This window comes from Schistocerca cancellata, chromosome 7 (assembly GCF_023864275.1).
Source record: "Schistocerca cancellata isolate TAMUIC-IGC-003103 chromosome 7, iqSchCanc2.1, whole genome shotgun sequence".
Taxonomy (NCBI): Eukaryota; Metazoa; Arthropoda; class Insecta; order Orthoptera; family Acrididae; genus Schistocerca; species Schistocerca cancellata.
Window position 1 is genome coordinate 128,215,948 of NC_064632.1, and position 14,058 is coordinate 128,230,005.

Genomic DNA, 14,058 nt, shown 5'->3' on the forward strand with positions numbered 1-14,058 from the left:
TCTTTGTTTCTGTTTGACTCTAGAAGAATCAAAAGTTATTATTTTCTGCGATTTATTTGTACTCAAACTTGTAATGCTGAAGAAGCAGCTATGTAACAACTGATTTTATCACCACCAATTACTACACTACCTCAACTTCAAAGAATATTGTCTGTTTAGTGAGAGGTATAGGTCCACGTCTTTCAGATTCACTGACATGTTTGTTGCATCGGATTACTGTAAATGTAGTATTTGTGTTTTATATCAACATCTGACATGTTTATTACTGCCTCACTTTTCTTCACAGATGAGAACTTTTATTTTTTTTTTTTTTTTTTTCTGTCTCTCTTGGCTCTATTACCATACATTAAGAGCACAAAAATATTAGTACTTCACTTAATATTTTCCTGCTTCTTCCTTTCCAAACAGTCTGCATTTTAAACCACTGTTACTTCTTTTCAGGTGGATCTGTTCTGATGCAAGGTAGGCAGTAACTATGCTTGTATGTCACGAATGCATGCAATAGGGCCATCTGGTGGGTAGCCTACACTAGGTGTGCCTGCCCACTAGATTGTTTTTTAAAAGTTACTTTGTAGTTCCTTTCGCAGAAACAGAGTGTTGCAAAAATGATAACTAGTTACAAACATTTTATAAACATTTTCAGTATGTCACGTCTGGCAGCTCTCAAATATTGGAAAAAAAACTAACACCAAAGCTGGTGTTTACTTCCTGGATGACTAGTTCTGGGACTTGCCAATTTACAAAAGCCACATATTACAGAGAACTAAATTCGTTATTAGTGGATGTGCTTGAAGTGGATAATAAAGGTATCAGTGATAAAAAGGTTCATATGATAACTACCTACATATTTTTATTCAGGATTGGTTGGTGTGGACACTTCTGTTTATGTCATCACACTTACCTATCTCATGTTGTTGTTGTTGTTGTTGTTGTTGTTGTTGTGGTCTTCAGTCCAGAGACTGGTTTGATGCAGCTCTCCATGCTACTCTATCCTGTGCAAGCTTCTTCATCTCCCAGTACCTACTGCAACCTACATCCTTCTGAATCTGTTTAGTGTATTCATCTCTTGGTCTCCCTCTACGATTTTTACCCTCTTTTATGCCTTTTTATCTCATATTTGTGTCACACCTTACAATTATTAGATGAATGTACATGCATAATATACATTTTTCTTAATTTCGGTACCTTCATTATCAAGCATGATGTGTTCCACATGATAACGGTGTTTTATACACAATGGAGAATTTGTTCTTACTGGATTACACTGTGGGTCACACTGGCTCATTTACCGTATGCTGGGTGATAAAGGTATCACATTTAAGGAAACAAATATATTATGCACATACATTAACATAATACTTAAGGTGTAATTACATCCGTGACATCTTTTAATGCAGATATGAGATAGAGTTAAGTACGATGATGTAAACTAAACTGTCCACACCAACCATATCCTAAATACAATTAAATGAAGCAGTTACGATATGAACCGCTTTATAACAAGTTTCTTCTAGTGGCCATTTTCACAGCAGCTGTATTCAAATTGCATTAGTTTCAAAGAAAATTGCCTTTTTGCTTCCTGCACGTAAGGTAAAACACTAACAGGTGCACAAATTAAATAAAAAACTTAAGGTGCAACAAGCAAGAAGATACTTTTACTTTTAAACTACTACAATTTGAACCATTTTATTACTGATGTCTTCATCATCAACATTCTAACACCCAATTTTAACAAATTTTGTTCTTTGTGATAGGTGGCTCGTGATAATGGGCAAAGCCTGTAACAAGTCAACTGGTAAATAAACAGCAGCTTTGGTGTTAACATGTCTTTTCTTCAATAGTTACAAACAAGCACTAAGCAGCACAGTGCCTGAGGCTGTTGAACAGTAGTCAGGACAGTCAGAAGCCACTTCAAGATGGGTGTCAGTGTTCAGGCATGCTTCTGTACATACCAAAATGTCACACAGTTAGAACTTCAAATCCTACCCTAGATCATTAGGATTAGCTACACAACTTTTCGAAATGCAACTTATTAGCTTATCCACATTTAGTGGAAAACCAAGGATTTCAAATCCATTGCCACTGGTTGTGAACATGAATACAACCATTTTCATTGTTCTACTGCACTTTTCCACATTGTCAAAAATATTTAAATTACGTGATTCAACCTATGGTAATGATCACACTGTTTCATTCATGTGTACTTGTACACTCTCCCCTATGTCACCCACTGACGTGTTTCTTCTTGGCTTATATTCATTCAGGGAATTAAAATAAATGCCAAGGAAAACAAATTACAATAAAATAAAAAAATTAAATTATTTATTCAATAGAAAGAGCATCACAAATTGAGCAAGTCTAAACACACTGGTCCACCTCCGGCCCTTATGCATGCAGTTATTCAGCTTGTCATTGATTTACAGAGTTGTCGGACATCCTCTCTGACGGATATCAATCCAAATTCTGTTCAACTGGTGCCTTAGAGCATCCAAGATGGTTGGATGGCCTTGCCCATAATCAAAATCCCAAGATGGTTGGACAGCCCTATCCACAATGCTCCTAATGTTTTCAACTGGGGAGAGCTCCAACAACCTTGCCGACATAGAATACTGTTGACAGCACTTCTGCTGCTGTGAAGGTGCCATGGATGACACCAAAGGGGTCCTGAAAATGAAATGGCACCCCAGACCATAACTCCTGGTTGTCAAGCTGCATGGCGAATGACAGTCAGGTTGGTATCCCACCACAATCAGGGGTGTCTCCAGACACGTGTTTGCTGGTCATCGGGGCTCAATTCGAAGGAGGACTCATCGTTGAAGACAATTCTACTTCAGACAACAGGAGTCCAGGCTGAATGTGTCCAACACCACTGCAAATGTGCTTAATAAAGTAATGAGACTGATTTTCTTTGCAAGATGTGGCAAGCCTGTAGGCTTGCATAGGCACAATATCTTTGACCTTGGTCTATAAGCTGCTTCTAGTCCAAGCGGCACATCGATGCAACTGCTGTGTCGTGAGTTGTGCTGTAATAAGTTAACATAAGCTTCAGAAGGCTTTTGGAGAGGAGACAACACCAAAGTTCGCAATGGTGCTCAAAGGGAGTACCCAGACCAAAGAAAGCTTGTATGTCAAAGTCAAAAGTGAAATGCATGCTTGTGTGCTTCTTTGATTCCAAGGGAATTGTTCATAAGGAGTGGGTGCCTCCTGGAGAAACAGTTAACCAATATTACTACAAAGAAATTTTAGAAAGACTTCATAAAAGAGTTCTTCGTGTCTGTGCCAGCATTGCTAATAACTGGATTCTGCACCACGAGAATGCACCATCCCATACTGCTCTGTCAGTACAGCAATTTTTTAACCTCAAAACAAATTTCAGTACTACCACAGCCACCTTATTCACCAGATATCGCTCCGTGTGACTTTTTCTATTTCCAAGAGCAAAACGGCGGTCAAGGGATACCATTTTCAAACATCACAAGATGTCCAAAAAGCTGTGAATGGTCTTGGAGGATATTACAAAAGATGAGTTCCAGAAATGCTTCCATCAATTGGCAGAAGTTCTGGAAAAAGTGTGTGCAGTCAGAAGGGTACTACTTTGAAGGAGACAACACTAAACTTGACTAAAACGGTAAGCAACATTTTTTTTCACATCAGCCTCATTACTTTATTGTCACACCTCGTATTCCTGGCAAAGTCATTGTGACATCACTCCTATTTAAATATCGAACAATTTAAACTAGCTTCTTTGAGCCCAAATACACATCCTCTCTCAAACACTGACAACTGTGTATATTGTTCACACGTTGGTCTACAGGGCATAGTTCCTGTCCAACTGAGTGCACGGAATGAATTTCGCAAAGACTTTATGGCCTGATATTGATATGTTCCCTGTTTTATTGATTGGCGACTCCATGTTGTCTTGTGCACTACGACCGGGTAACAGGTATACTTGAAAAAAGAGACAGCATTGGTCGTATATTTTTCTATTGCAAAATCGATTTTCTGTCACTGAGTGACCATCTTCAGTGCTATATTGTATAACAAATTGGGATGCACTGAAGATGGTCACTCAGTGACAGAAAATCGATTTTGCAATAGAAAAATATACGACCAATGCTGTCTCTTTTTTCAAGTATACCTGTTCCCTGTTTGCTATCCTTGCCAGCTGCAGCATCACAGATTCATCCATCAGCTGCCAATGTTTAAGACTTTGCATTTTCCTTCGATACATGTATGAATATTGTTTTGTGACCAATTTGAATAACTCCTTCATGGTGCATTGTGTATATTGCAACCCAATGACAGCATAAAGCTGACATCATGACAGGCAAAAGTGAAAATATGGCCACCATCCAGAATATACCATTAATAAGTGCTAGGGCAGCAAGGAGTGAAGTTATTTATTATTTATCACTCTGCAGTATATGAAAGGGCAGAAATTATAACAATTTTAAAAATCACCACCACCCAAAAGTTTATTTAGTGTCAAATTTGTATATGTATTCTACAAACATGTTTTGGCACAATTAGGGAGGTGGTGTAGCTGTAGAACATACTGTGAATAGAGATCTTTATTATGTACTATTAATGAAAGCTCTCTCTTTTATTAGAAGAAAGATTATATTATTTGTTTAATAGGAATTAATCATGGGTATCTACAAGTATCATTTGTAAATAGTACTAACATTAATATGTACAGTCTGGGCAGTTAGGCATAAGACAAAAAGAGCATACAATAGTTATATTATACTTATATATATACTTATATTATACTATTATACTTTTTTTCTGGATTATTTCAATTTTTTACTTCAAAAACTTTACGTATTTAAATATTCCACTAGACAAAATGTGTTGTATGATCAGCTTTGCTCGTCAGACCATTTCAGAAATTTTACTAATAGGCTACAGCTTATGGTAGAACAACCTGGCTTCAGAGAATCAGTTGTGAAGAATTCCTTTACCTTAATTGACTAAATTACTTTTTTTAAAGTTAAGTTCTAGTGTATTTCATACAACAAAAAATGTTTGTTTCTCTCTTCCTCACAACAGTTGGAGTCCCCTTCATCCTGGGGTACAAGTGGTCTGCAGCTGCTTTCTAATCTTCCCGACTTAGCTCCCTTCCCTCTCTGAGGAAGGAGATTATTGTTTTCACTTTTACATGTACTTTAATTTCACCTCCTGAAGATAAGCACTTGTGAGTCATTCTGTGTCTCTGTAAATCACCTTGTGTTTGAAACTTGTATGTTATTCCTCCAATGGTTCATAGTACATACACTAACCGTCTAAAAAGTTCTGAGACTGATTTTATCCCTGGCGTATAAGCAATGTCCGCACCGTAACTGTAGTGGCACCTTGAATTACTGACTGTAAACAACAGACACACATTCAACCAGATGTTTCGGAGCAGGCGCTGTTAAGTAGTGGACATGCGACATCAGCTTGCCAACATTGTTGTGCCACAAATTGCAATGAAAGCAACATCTCTAAATCAAGTGTTCAAGGTACTCCTCCAGAATTTTTTGGAGAAAAGTGTCTGCAAAGTTTGTCTCACACACCTGGACTTCCAAACAAAAACGCATGGACACGTGTTGGAAATTGACTGATATGCAAAACGCAACAATTCTTTATTGGAAAAAATCATCACGGGTAATGTAACATAGTGTTATCTATATGAACCTACTACAAAAAGGCAAAGCACAGAAATTCACATGAAGGGTCAACATTTTCATGACATAACCAACATTCAAACCAATGTGAAGCACCAGTTGAATAACATCACAAAGAAGGACTTTTTGATGGTCACTTGTTTGTATGAACTTTCTGTGCATTGTATTCAAGTCGGGGGTGGAGATATGTAGGATACCTGAAGCATTAAAAGAACTATCTTAATGTTTCTCTATTTTTTATTAATTCAGTCTCAAAATTTTTTGAACTCATGGGGTATTTCTTCAGCAAATAGCTGCTGCATGGTTTCAGTACTCCAAAAGTTTGATAACCTCTGTCACATTAAACAGTCATTTCTTGGTGGTGATATATACTTTTCGTATACTGGTCTAGCCTTGGTGTTGCAGATGCTTTTTCCACTCTTCTGTTAATAATAACACTTTACTATCAATTTTTTTCTAATATGTTTCCAGCTCCAGCACAGAAACTCCTAATTTCAAACTAGAATTTTAGTACTTATTCATTTTCACTTACCTCCTTGCATTCATAAGGCCGCTCGCCTGTGTGCATCCGTCGATGTTTCTTCATTGCACCACTTGAAGGAAATCTCTTTGGGCAGAGATCACATGCATATGGCCTCTCACCTTAAAAGAAAAGAATCCTTTTCAAAATTCACAACTTCCACATGATAATCTACTGTTTCCAGATGTGAAAAGTCACAATTTTACTAACAAAAAATTAAAAGTTATGTCTGGGTTTTATCTGTAAGGATTACCTGGTGAAAGGATTCAGCCAGCTGTTAGATTTGTCCACCAACAGACCCAATTCCAGAAATCCAACATGATCTCCAGTCTCTCCTCAAATCCTCAAGCCCATCCCAGAACCTCTCTCTGGAGTCTATACATCTCCTCATCCCTACCACTTCCCACACTCCTACCTTCTATATGCTTCCTAATTCCATAAACCCGACTACCCGGGACACCCCATTGTGTCCAGTTACTGTGCCACCACTGAGAGAATCTCTGCTCTTATACACCAACACCTTCAGCCTATTACCCACAATCTACTCACTATATAAAAGACACTAACAATTTCCTCCACTGACACTCCACAGTACCTGTTTCTTTACCACACAGTGCCCTGCTCGTCACTACTGATGTCACCTCCCTTTACACTAACATCCCTAATGCCCATGGCCTTGCTCTGCTACTGAACACTACATTTCGCAAATCCCAATGGATTTCAAAACTACAACCTCCTACCTGGTCACCAAGACCAACTATATCCTCACCCACAATTACTTCACCTTTAAAGGTATCACCTATAAAAAAATCCTTGGTACAGCAATGGGCACCTGTATGGCACCATCCTATGCCAACGTATTCATGCACCATTGAGGAATTCTTCCTAACCACCCAGAATCTCAAATCCCTCACCTCCTTCAGATTTATTGACGACATCTTCATGGTCTGGACCAAGGGTGAAGACAACCAATCCACATTCCTCCACAACTCAACATAATCTCCCCCATTTGCTTCACCTGATCCCCTTCAAAACAACAAGACACCTTCCCTGATGTTGATCTCCAACTCAAAGATGGCTACATTATTACCTCCGTCCATATCAAACCTACCAACAACCAGCAATATCTCCACTTCAACAGCTGCCATCCATTCCATACCAAGGAGTCCCTTCCATACAGCCTAGCTACCCATGGCCTTTGCATATGTAGTGACGAGCAATCCATCTCAAAACATACCAAGTGTCTCATTGAGGCATTCACAGACTCAAATTACCCTCCAAACCTTGTACAGAAACAGACCTGCTGTGCCTTATCTCTCCACCTCCTCCCAAAGCCCCACCATCCAGCTATTAAGGAGCATTCCCTCACCACTCAGTACCACCCAAAAGTGGAGCAATTGAATCACATTCTACACCAGGGTTTTGACTATCTGTTGTCGTGTCCTGAAATGAGGAACTTCTTACGCACTATTCTATGCACCCCTCCCACAGTGATGTTCCGCCGCCCACTGAACACACACAACATCCACGTCCATCCCTACTCCACTCCTGCTCCCAACCCCTTGCCACATGGCTCATATCCCTGTAACAGAGCTACATGCAAGTCTTGTCTTCGCACATCCTACCACCACCACCACCACCACCACCACCACCACCACCACCACCATCACCACCACATACTCCAGTCCGGTCACAAGCATCTTATAAAATGCAGGGCTATCTGTGAAACTAGTCCTGTGACCCAAAAGGTAAGCCGCAACCACTGTGCTGTGTTCTACATGGGCATCACAACCAACAAGCTGTCTGTCCACTGTACACATGAATGGCCATCAACAAACTGTCACCAAGAAACAGCTGAACCACTCAGTTGCTGAGCACACTGCCCAACACTGTTCTTCACTTCAATGACTGTTTCACAACCTGCGCCATCTGAATCCCTCCTACTAGCATTTGCTTCTCTGAACTGCGAAGCTGGGAACTCTCCCTGCAGTATAGCCTATGTTCCCGTAACCCCCATGCCTCAACCGTGCGCGTGGTTTTTTGTCTACATCAGCAGATGGCCTTTCAGGCCGAAAGCTCACATATTTATCAGTCTTTTGTTGTGCCTGTCTGTGACTCAACACCTCCACTATATGGTGAGTACCAATCTATCCTTTTCATAATATTGTCTTTATTGTATTTTCTGCTAAAGAAATGTTGTTAGAGCAACACCTCTAATCCTCAAGTGGGCGTGCCTATGTATAAAGTGTGCCAATCACAAAAAAAGTTGTTTGTACCTTTCCATTGCTGTTTTACAATTGTGAGCCTTTACCTGTTCCTTCATTACAGTTTCAGCTAACGCAGTGAGAAGTTGTGTTGTGATATGTCTACGTGATCAGCAGTAACATAAAATAAACAGCGAGCTATGTGAGGAAAAAATTACGAGCTATGCTAGAAAATGACCCCACTTCCAAGGTGGCAGCATAATCCCACAGTGATAGTCAGTTATCTACGAGATTATTAGTAATCATGTAAGCAGTTGACAGGGATCTCACAACTGTGTCCACCTGCTTAGCTGGGTGGTAACGTGCTTGACTCCCATGCAGGTGGGCCTGGGTTCGATCGTTTCATTATTTTTTTGATGCAGCTGTACTGCTTAATGCTTCAAGTGGGTCATTAGTGTGCAGTAACACTTGCACGGTGCTACAGAATAATATAATGAATGTTTATTTCTTTATTGTTTAATTAAATAGTAATTTAGCTCATACAATGTAAGTTTATTTTATCATTGTGTAATAAAACTAGGAATAAACTATGATTCTGCTCATCCATGTTTCTCTTGGTAACATAACAACAGCTATTCATTACATGTGTACCAGATATGTCTCGTGCCCACTTGTGTTATCAAAAATGTCGTGCCCGCTCGAGGATTAAACTGACAACACAAATTATAAAGGACTGTATCTTGTATTCAATAACAACATTAACACTCTATGTTAGAAGAGCCACAGAAAGCAAAACACATCTTACTGGACAAGAGAATTATCCTCATAAAACTCAGGCAGCTATTTACCACTGACTATTGTAATACAAATAGTAAGAAAGAAAAATATATGTTAAGCTTATATATTTTTTCTTTCATCAGGGGATATGGGAATAACGAAAAACAAACAAAACATTACAGGAAGCTCTTTTAAAAAATAATTTTATTCTACAAAATGCTTATCATTTTCCTGAATATTTTGATTCAACGATGTAAATTTCAGTTAACACTAATGTTAACTAATGAAGCCCCGTGCAAGTGTTACAGCACGCTAATGACCCACTTGCAACATTAAACAATACAATTGCATCAAAAAAATAATGAAATGATCATATGGCATTGTTGACAGGGAGGCCCCATTAGGGGAAATTCGGTCACCAAGTGCAAGTCTTATTTCAGTCGATGCCACACTGGGCGACTTGCGTGCCGGTGGTGAGGATGCACTGATGATGACAACACAACACCCAGTCCACAAGCGCAGAAAATCTTGTGGTCTTCAGTCCTGAGACTAGTTTGATGCAGCTCTCCATGCTACTCTATCCTGTGCAAGTTTCTTCATCTCCCAGTACTTACTGCAACCTACATCCTTCTGAATCTGTTTAGTGTATTCATCTCTTGGTCGCCCTCTACGATTTTTACCCTCCATGCTGCCCTCCAACGCTAAATTTGTGATCCCTTGATGCCTCAGAACATGTCCTACCAACCAGTCCCTTCTTCTTGTCAAGTTGTGCCACAAACTCCTCTTTTCCCCAATCCTATTCAATACCTCCTCATTAGTTATGTGATCTACCCATCTAATCTTCAGCATTCTTCTGTAGCACCACATTTCGAAAGCTTCTATTCTCTTCTTGTCTAAACTATTTATCGTACATGTTTCACTTCCATACATGGCTACACTCCATACAAATACTTCCAGAAACCACTTCCTGACACTTAAATCTATACTCGATGTTAACAAATTTCTCTTCTTCAGAAACGCTTTCCTTGCCATTGCCAGTCTACATTTTATATCCTCTCTACTTCGACCATCACCAGTTATTTTGCTCCCCAAATATCAAAACTCCTTTACTACTTTAAGTGTCTCATTTCCTAATCTAATTCCCACAGCATCACCTGACTTAATTTGACCACATTCCATTATCCTCGTTTTGCTTTTGTTGATGTTCATCTTATATCCTCCTTTCAAGACACTGTCCATTCTGTTCAACTGCTCTTCCAAGTCCTTTGCTGTCTCTGACAGAATTACAATGTCATCGGCGAACCTCAAAGTTTTTATTTCTTCTCCATGGATTTTAATACCTACTCTGAATTTTTCTTTTGTTTCCTTTACTGCTTGCTCAATATACAGATTGAATAACATCGGGGACAGGCTACAACCCTGTCTCACTCCCTTCCCAACCACTGCTTCCCTTACATGCCCCTCGACTCTTATAACTGCCATCTGGTTTCTGTACAAATTGTAAATAGCCTTTCGCTCCCTGTATTTTACCCCTGCCACCTTTAGAATTTGAAAGAGAGTATTCCAGTCAACATTGTCAAAAGCTTTCTCTAAGTCTACAAATGCTAGAAACGTAGGTTTACCTTTCCTTAATTTTTCTTCTAAGATAAGTCGTAGAGTCGGTATTGCCTAACGTGTTCCAGCATGTCTACGGAATCCAAACTGATCTTCCCCGAGTTCGGCTTCTACCAGTTTTTCCATTTGTCTGTAAAGAATTCGCATAAGTATTTTGCAGCTTTGACTTATTAAACTGATAGTTCGGTAATTTTCACATCTGTCAAAACCTACTTTCTTTGGGATTGGAATTATTATATTCTTCTTGAAGTCTGGGGGTATTTCACCTGTCTCATACATCTTGCTCACCAGATGACAGAGTTTTGTCAGGACTGGCTCTCCCAAGGCCGTCAGTAGTTCCAATGGAACGTTGTCTACTCCCGGGGCCTTGTTTCGACTCTGGTCTTTCAGTGCTCTGTCAAACTCTTCACGCAGTATCGTATCTCCCATTTCATCTTCATCTACATCCTCTTCCATTTCCATAATATTGTCCTCAAGTACATCGCCCTTGTATAGACCCTCTATATACTCCTTCCACCTTTCTGCTTTCCCTTCTTTGCTAAGAACTGGGTTTCCATCTGAGCTCTTGATATTCATACAAGTGGCTCTCTTTTCTCCAAAGGTCCCTTTAATTTTCCTGTAGGCAGTATCTATCTTGCCCCTAGTGAGATAAGCCTCTACATCCTTACATTTGTCCTCTAGCCATCCCTGCTTAACCATTTTGCACTTCCTGTCGATCTCATTTTTGAGACGTTTGTATTCCTTTTTGCCTGCTTCATTTACTGCATTTTTATATTTTCTCCTTTCATCAATTAAATTCAATATTTCTTCTGTTACCCAAGGATTTCTACTAGCCCTTGTCTTTTTACCTACTTGATCCTCTGCTGCCTTCACTACTTCATCCCTCAGAGCTACCCATTCTTCTTCTACTGTATTTCTTTCCCCCATTCCTGTCAACTGTTCCCTTATGCTCTCCCTGTAACTCTGTACAACCTCTGGTTTAGTCAGTTTACCCACGTCTCATCTCCTTAAATTCCCACCTTTTTGCAGTTTCTTCAGTTTTTATCTACAGTTCATAACCAATAGATTGTGGTCAGAGTCCGCATCTGCCCCTGGAAATGTCTTACAGCTTAAAACCGGTTCCTAAATCTCTGCCTTACCATTATATAATCTATCTGATACCTTCTAGTATCTCCAGGATTCTTCCATGTATACAACCTTCTTTTATGATTCTTGAACCAAGTGTTAGCTATGATTAAGTTATGCTCTGTGCAAAATTCTACCAGACGGTTTCCTCTTTCATTTCTCTCCCCCAATCCATATTCACCCACTATGTTTCCCTCTCTCCCTTTTCCTACTCTCGAATTCCAGTCACCCATGACTATTAAATTTTCATCTCCCTTCACTACCTGAATAATTTCTTTTATCTCATCATACATTTCATTAATTTCTTCATCATCTGCAGAGCTAGTTGGCATATAAACTTGTACTACTGTGGTAGGCATGGGCTTCGTATCTATCTTGGCCAAAGTCTTGTTCCTCCTGCCACCAAACTTCACTAATTCCCACTATATCTAGCTTTAACCTATCCATTTCCCTTTTTAAATTTTCTAACCTACCTGCCCGATTAAGGGATCTGACATTCCACACTCCGATCCGTAGAATGCCAGTTTTCTTTCTCCTGATAACGAGCCTATACTAAATCATTTTTGAGTTGCGGGATCCAGGGTATGGCTTTGAGTTGTTCTATGTACATCCTCCACCCACAAACTAATTTAATGTTTTCATATTATGATTCAGACTATTGCCAGACCAATGACTATAAAGTCTAAAAGAACAATAAAATGATAATTTAATGTATTCATATTATTGTTCAGACTATTTGCAGACAATGGCTATATGCCGGCCGAAGTGGCCGTGCGGTTCTAGGCGCTGCAGTCTGGAACCGCAAGACCGCTAAGGTCGCAGGTTCGAATCCTGCCTCGGGCATGGATGTGTGTGATGTCCTTAGGTTAGTTAGGTTTAAGTAGTTCTAAGTTCTAGGGGACTGATGACCTCTGAAGTTAAGTCCCATAGTGCTCAGAGCCATTTGAACAATGGCTATATACTCTAAAGAACAATAAAATGATAATCAGTCATAAATAGTGTCCGAGTTGTATGAGATTCAGCCTTTTCTTGTTGGAATTTGGTGGAGATGCCAATAAAATTTCAATCTACCTTTTCTTATGTCTATATCCAGTTTCTGTTGTTTTGGAGCCCAAGTATCTTATTTAGAATTTTGTTCTTCTTTTAGGATATCTTCCAGATCACCTCCTCTGTAAAGTGCACGTGTTTGGCTAGCATACAACACTTCACGCTTGATAACTCTAAATAGTGCCCAATTTTTCTATGTATGGACATATATTCATATATTTCTTTGTTTTAGAGTTCACCATAAGATCCTTTTCTTTACAATCAATTTTTTGTGCCATTTTCATTCCCTTATAGGTTCACATATTTCAATTAAGTACTAGAAGTGCAGAACGCTCTCTCGATTTGTTCATATTTTGTGATTAGTTCTTGAACAGGATGTTTTGAGCAGATGTACCTGGTATTTTTGGAAGGATATTTAGAGATCAACTCTTTCAGCACATTCCCTGAGGTTTTCTGTACGTTTAATTGCTGTCATTGGATTATCTGCTAGTGTTGCCACATCATCTGGTACTGGCTGCTCCTGTCTATTAATGTCTCTTGATTTCTTCCACATCCTAGAAGGCTTTCCTTCAGAATGAAGATTTACAGAAAACAGTTTGTGAATTAATGAATGAAAAGTGTACAGACACATATGATATGGAAACTTGTTCTAAATGTGTCAAATGCAATATAAAAATATTATCAAGGTGAGGGCAGGCTGCAATGAAACGCACGTGATCTATGAAGTAATATGCAAAGTTTGTCTAGCTTTTGACATTGGCGTGACAATTACGAGTATTTCACTCAAAACAGTTGAGAAAGAAACTGCCTACAGCAACAATGTCCAACACCCTGTTCCCAACCTTGCTATATCATTTTGTTTTCATCTTTGAGACATTTTGTTTTCATCTTTGAGCTTCACATTTTTGTTAGTGTTATATGGGAGCTCTCAAACTTAACTCTCATATTTCAGCTCCGTGTTACTTCCAGGTGCACTTGCCTTAAGCAATGCAGAGAAATTGCCAAACACCTGTGTAGGTGGACAGAGATCTGAACCCCGATCCTCCTGAATGTAATGTTAATCACTGAGCCAGCTTGCTTGGTTTCCTTGTGCAGTGCAGAC

At 39.3% G+C, this 14,058-nt stretch overlaps 1 protein-coding gene across 1 annotated transcript in view; it reads right to left on the reverse strand.

The window, feature by feature from the left end:
* Window positions 1-14,058, reverse strand: part of LOC126092360 (gastrula zinc finger protein XlCGF57.1-like) — a 128,985-nt gene that overhangs the window by 21,799 nt on the left and 93,128 nt on the right. Inside the window, exon 9 of the mRNA XM_049907902.1 lies at window positions 6,202-6,311. Within this exon, the coding sequence (XP_049763859.1) occupies window positions 6,202-6,311 (110 nt within the window). The remainder of the gene's footprint in view (window positions 1-6,201; window positions 6,312-14,058) is intronic.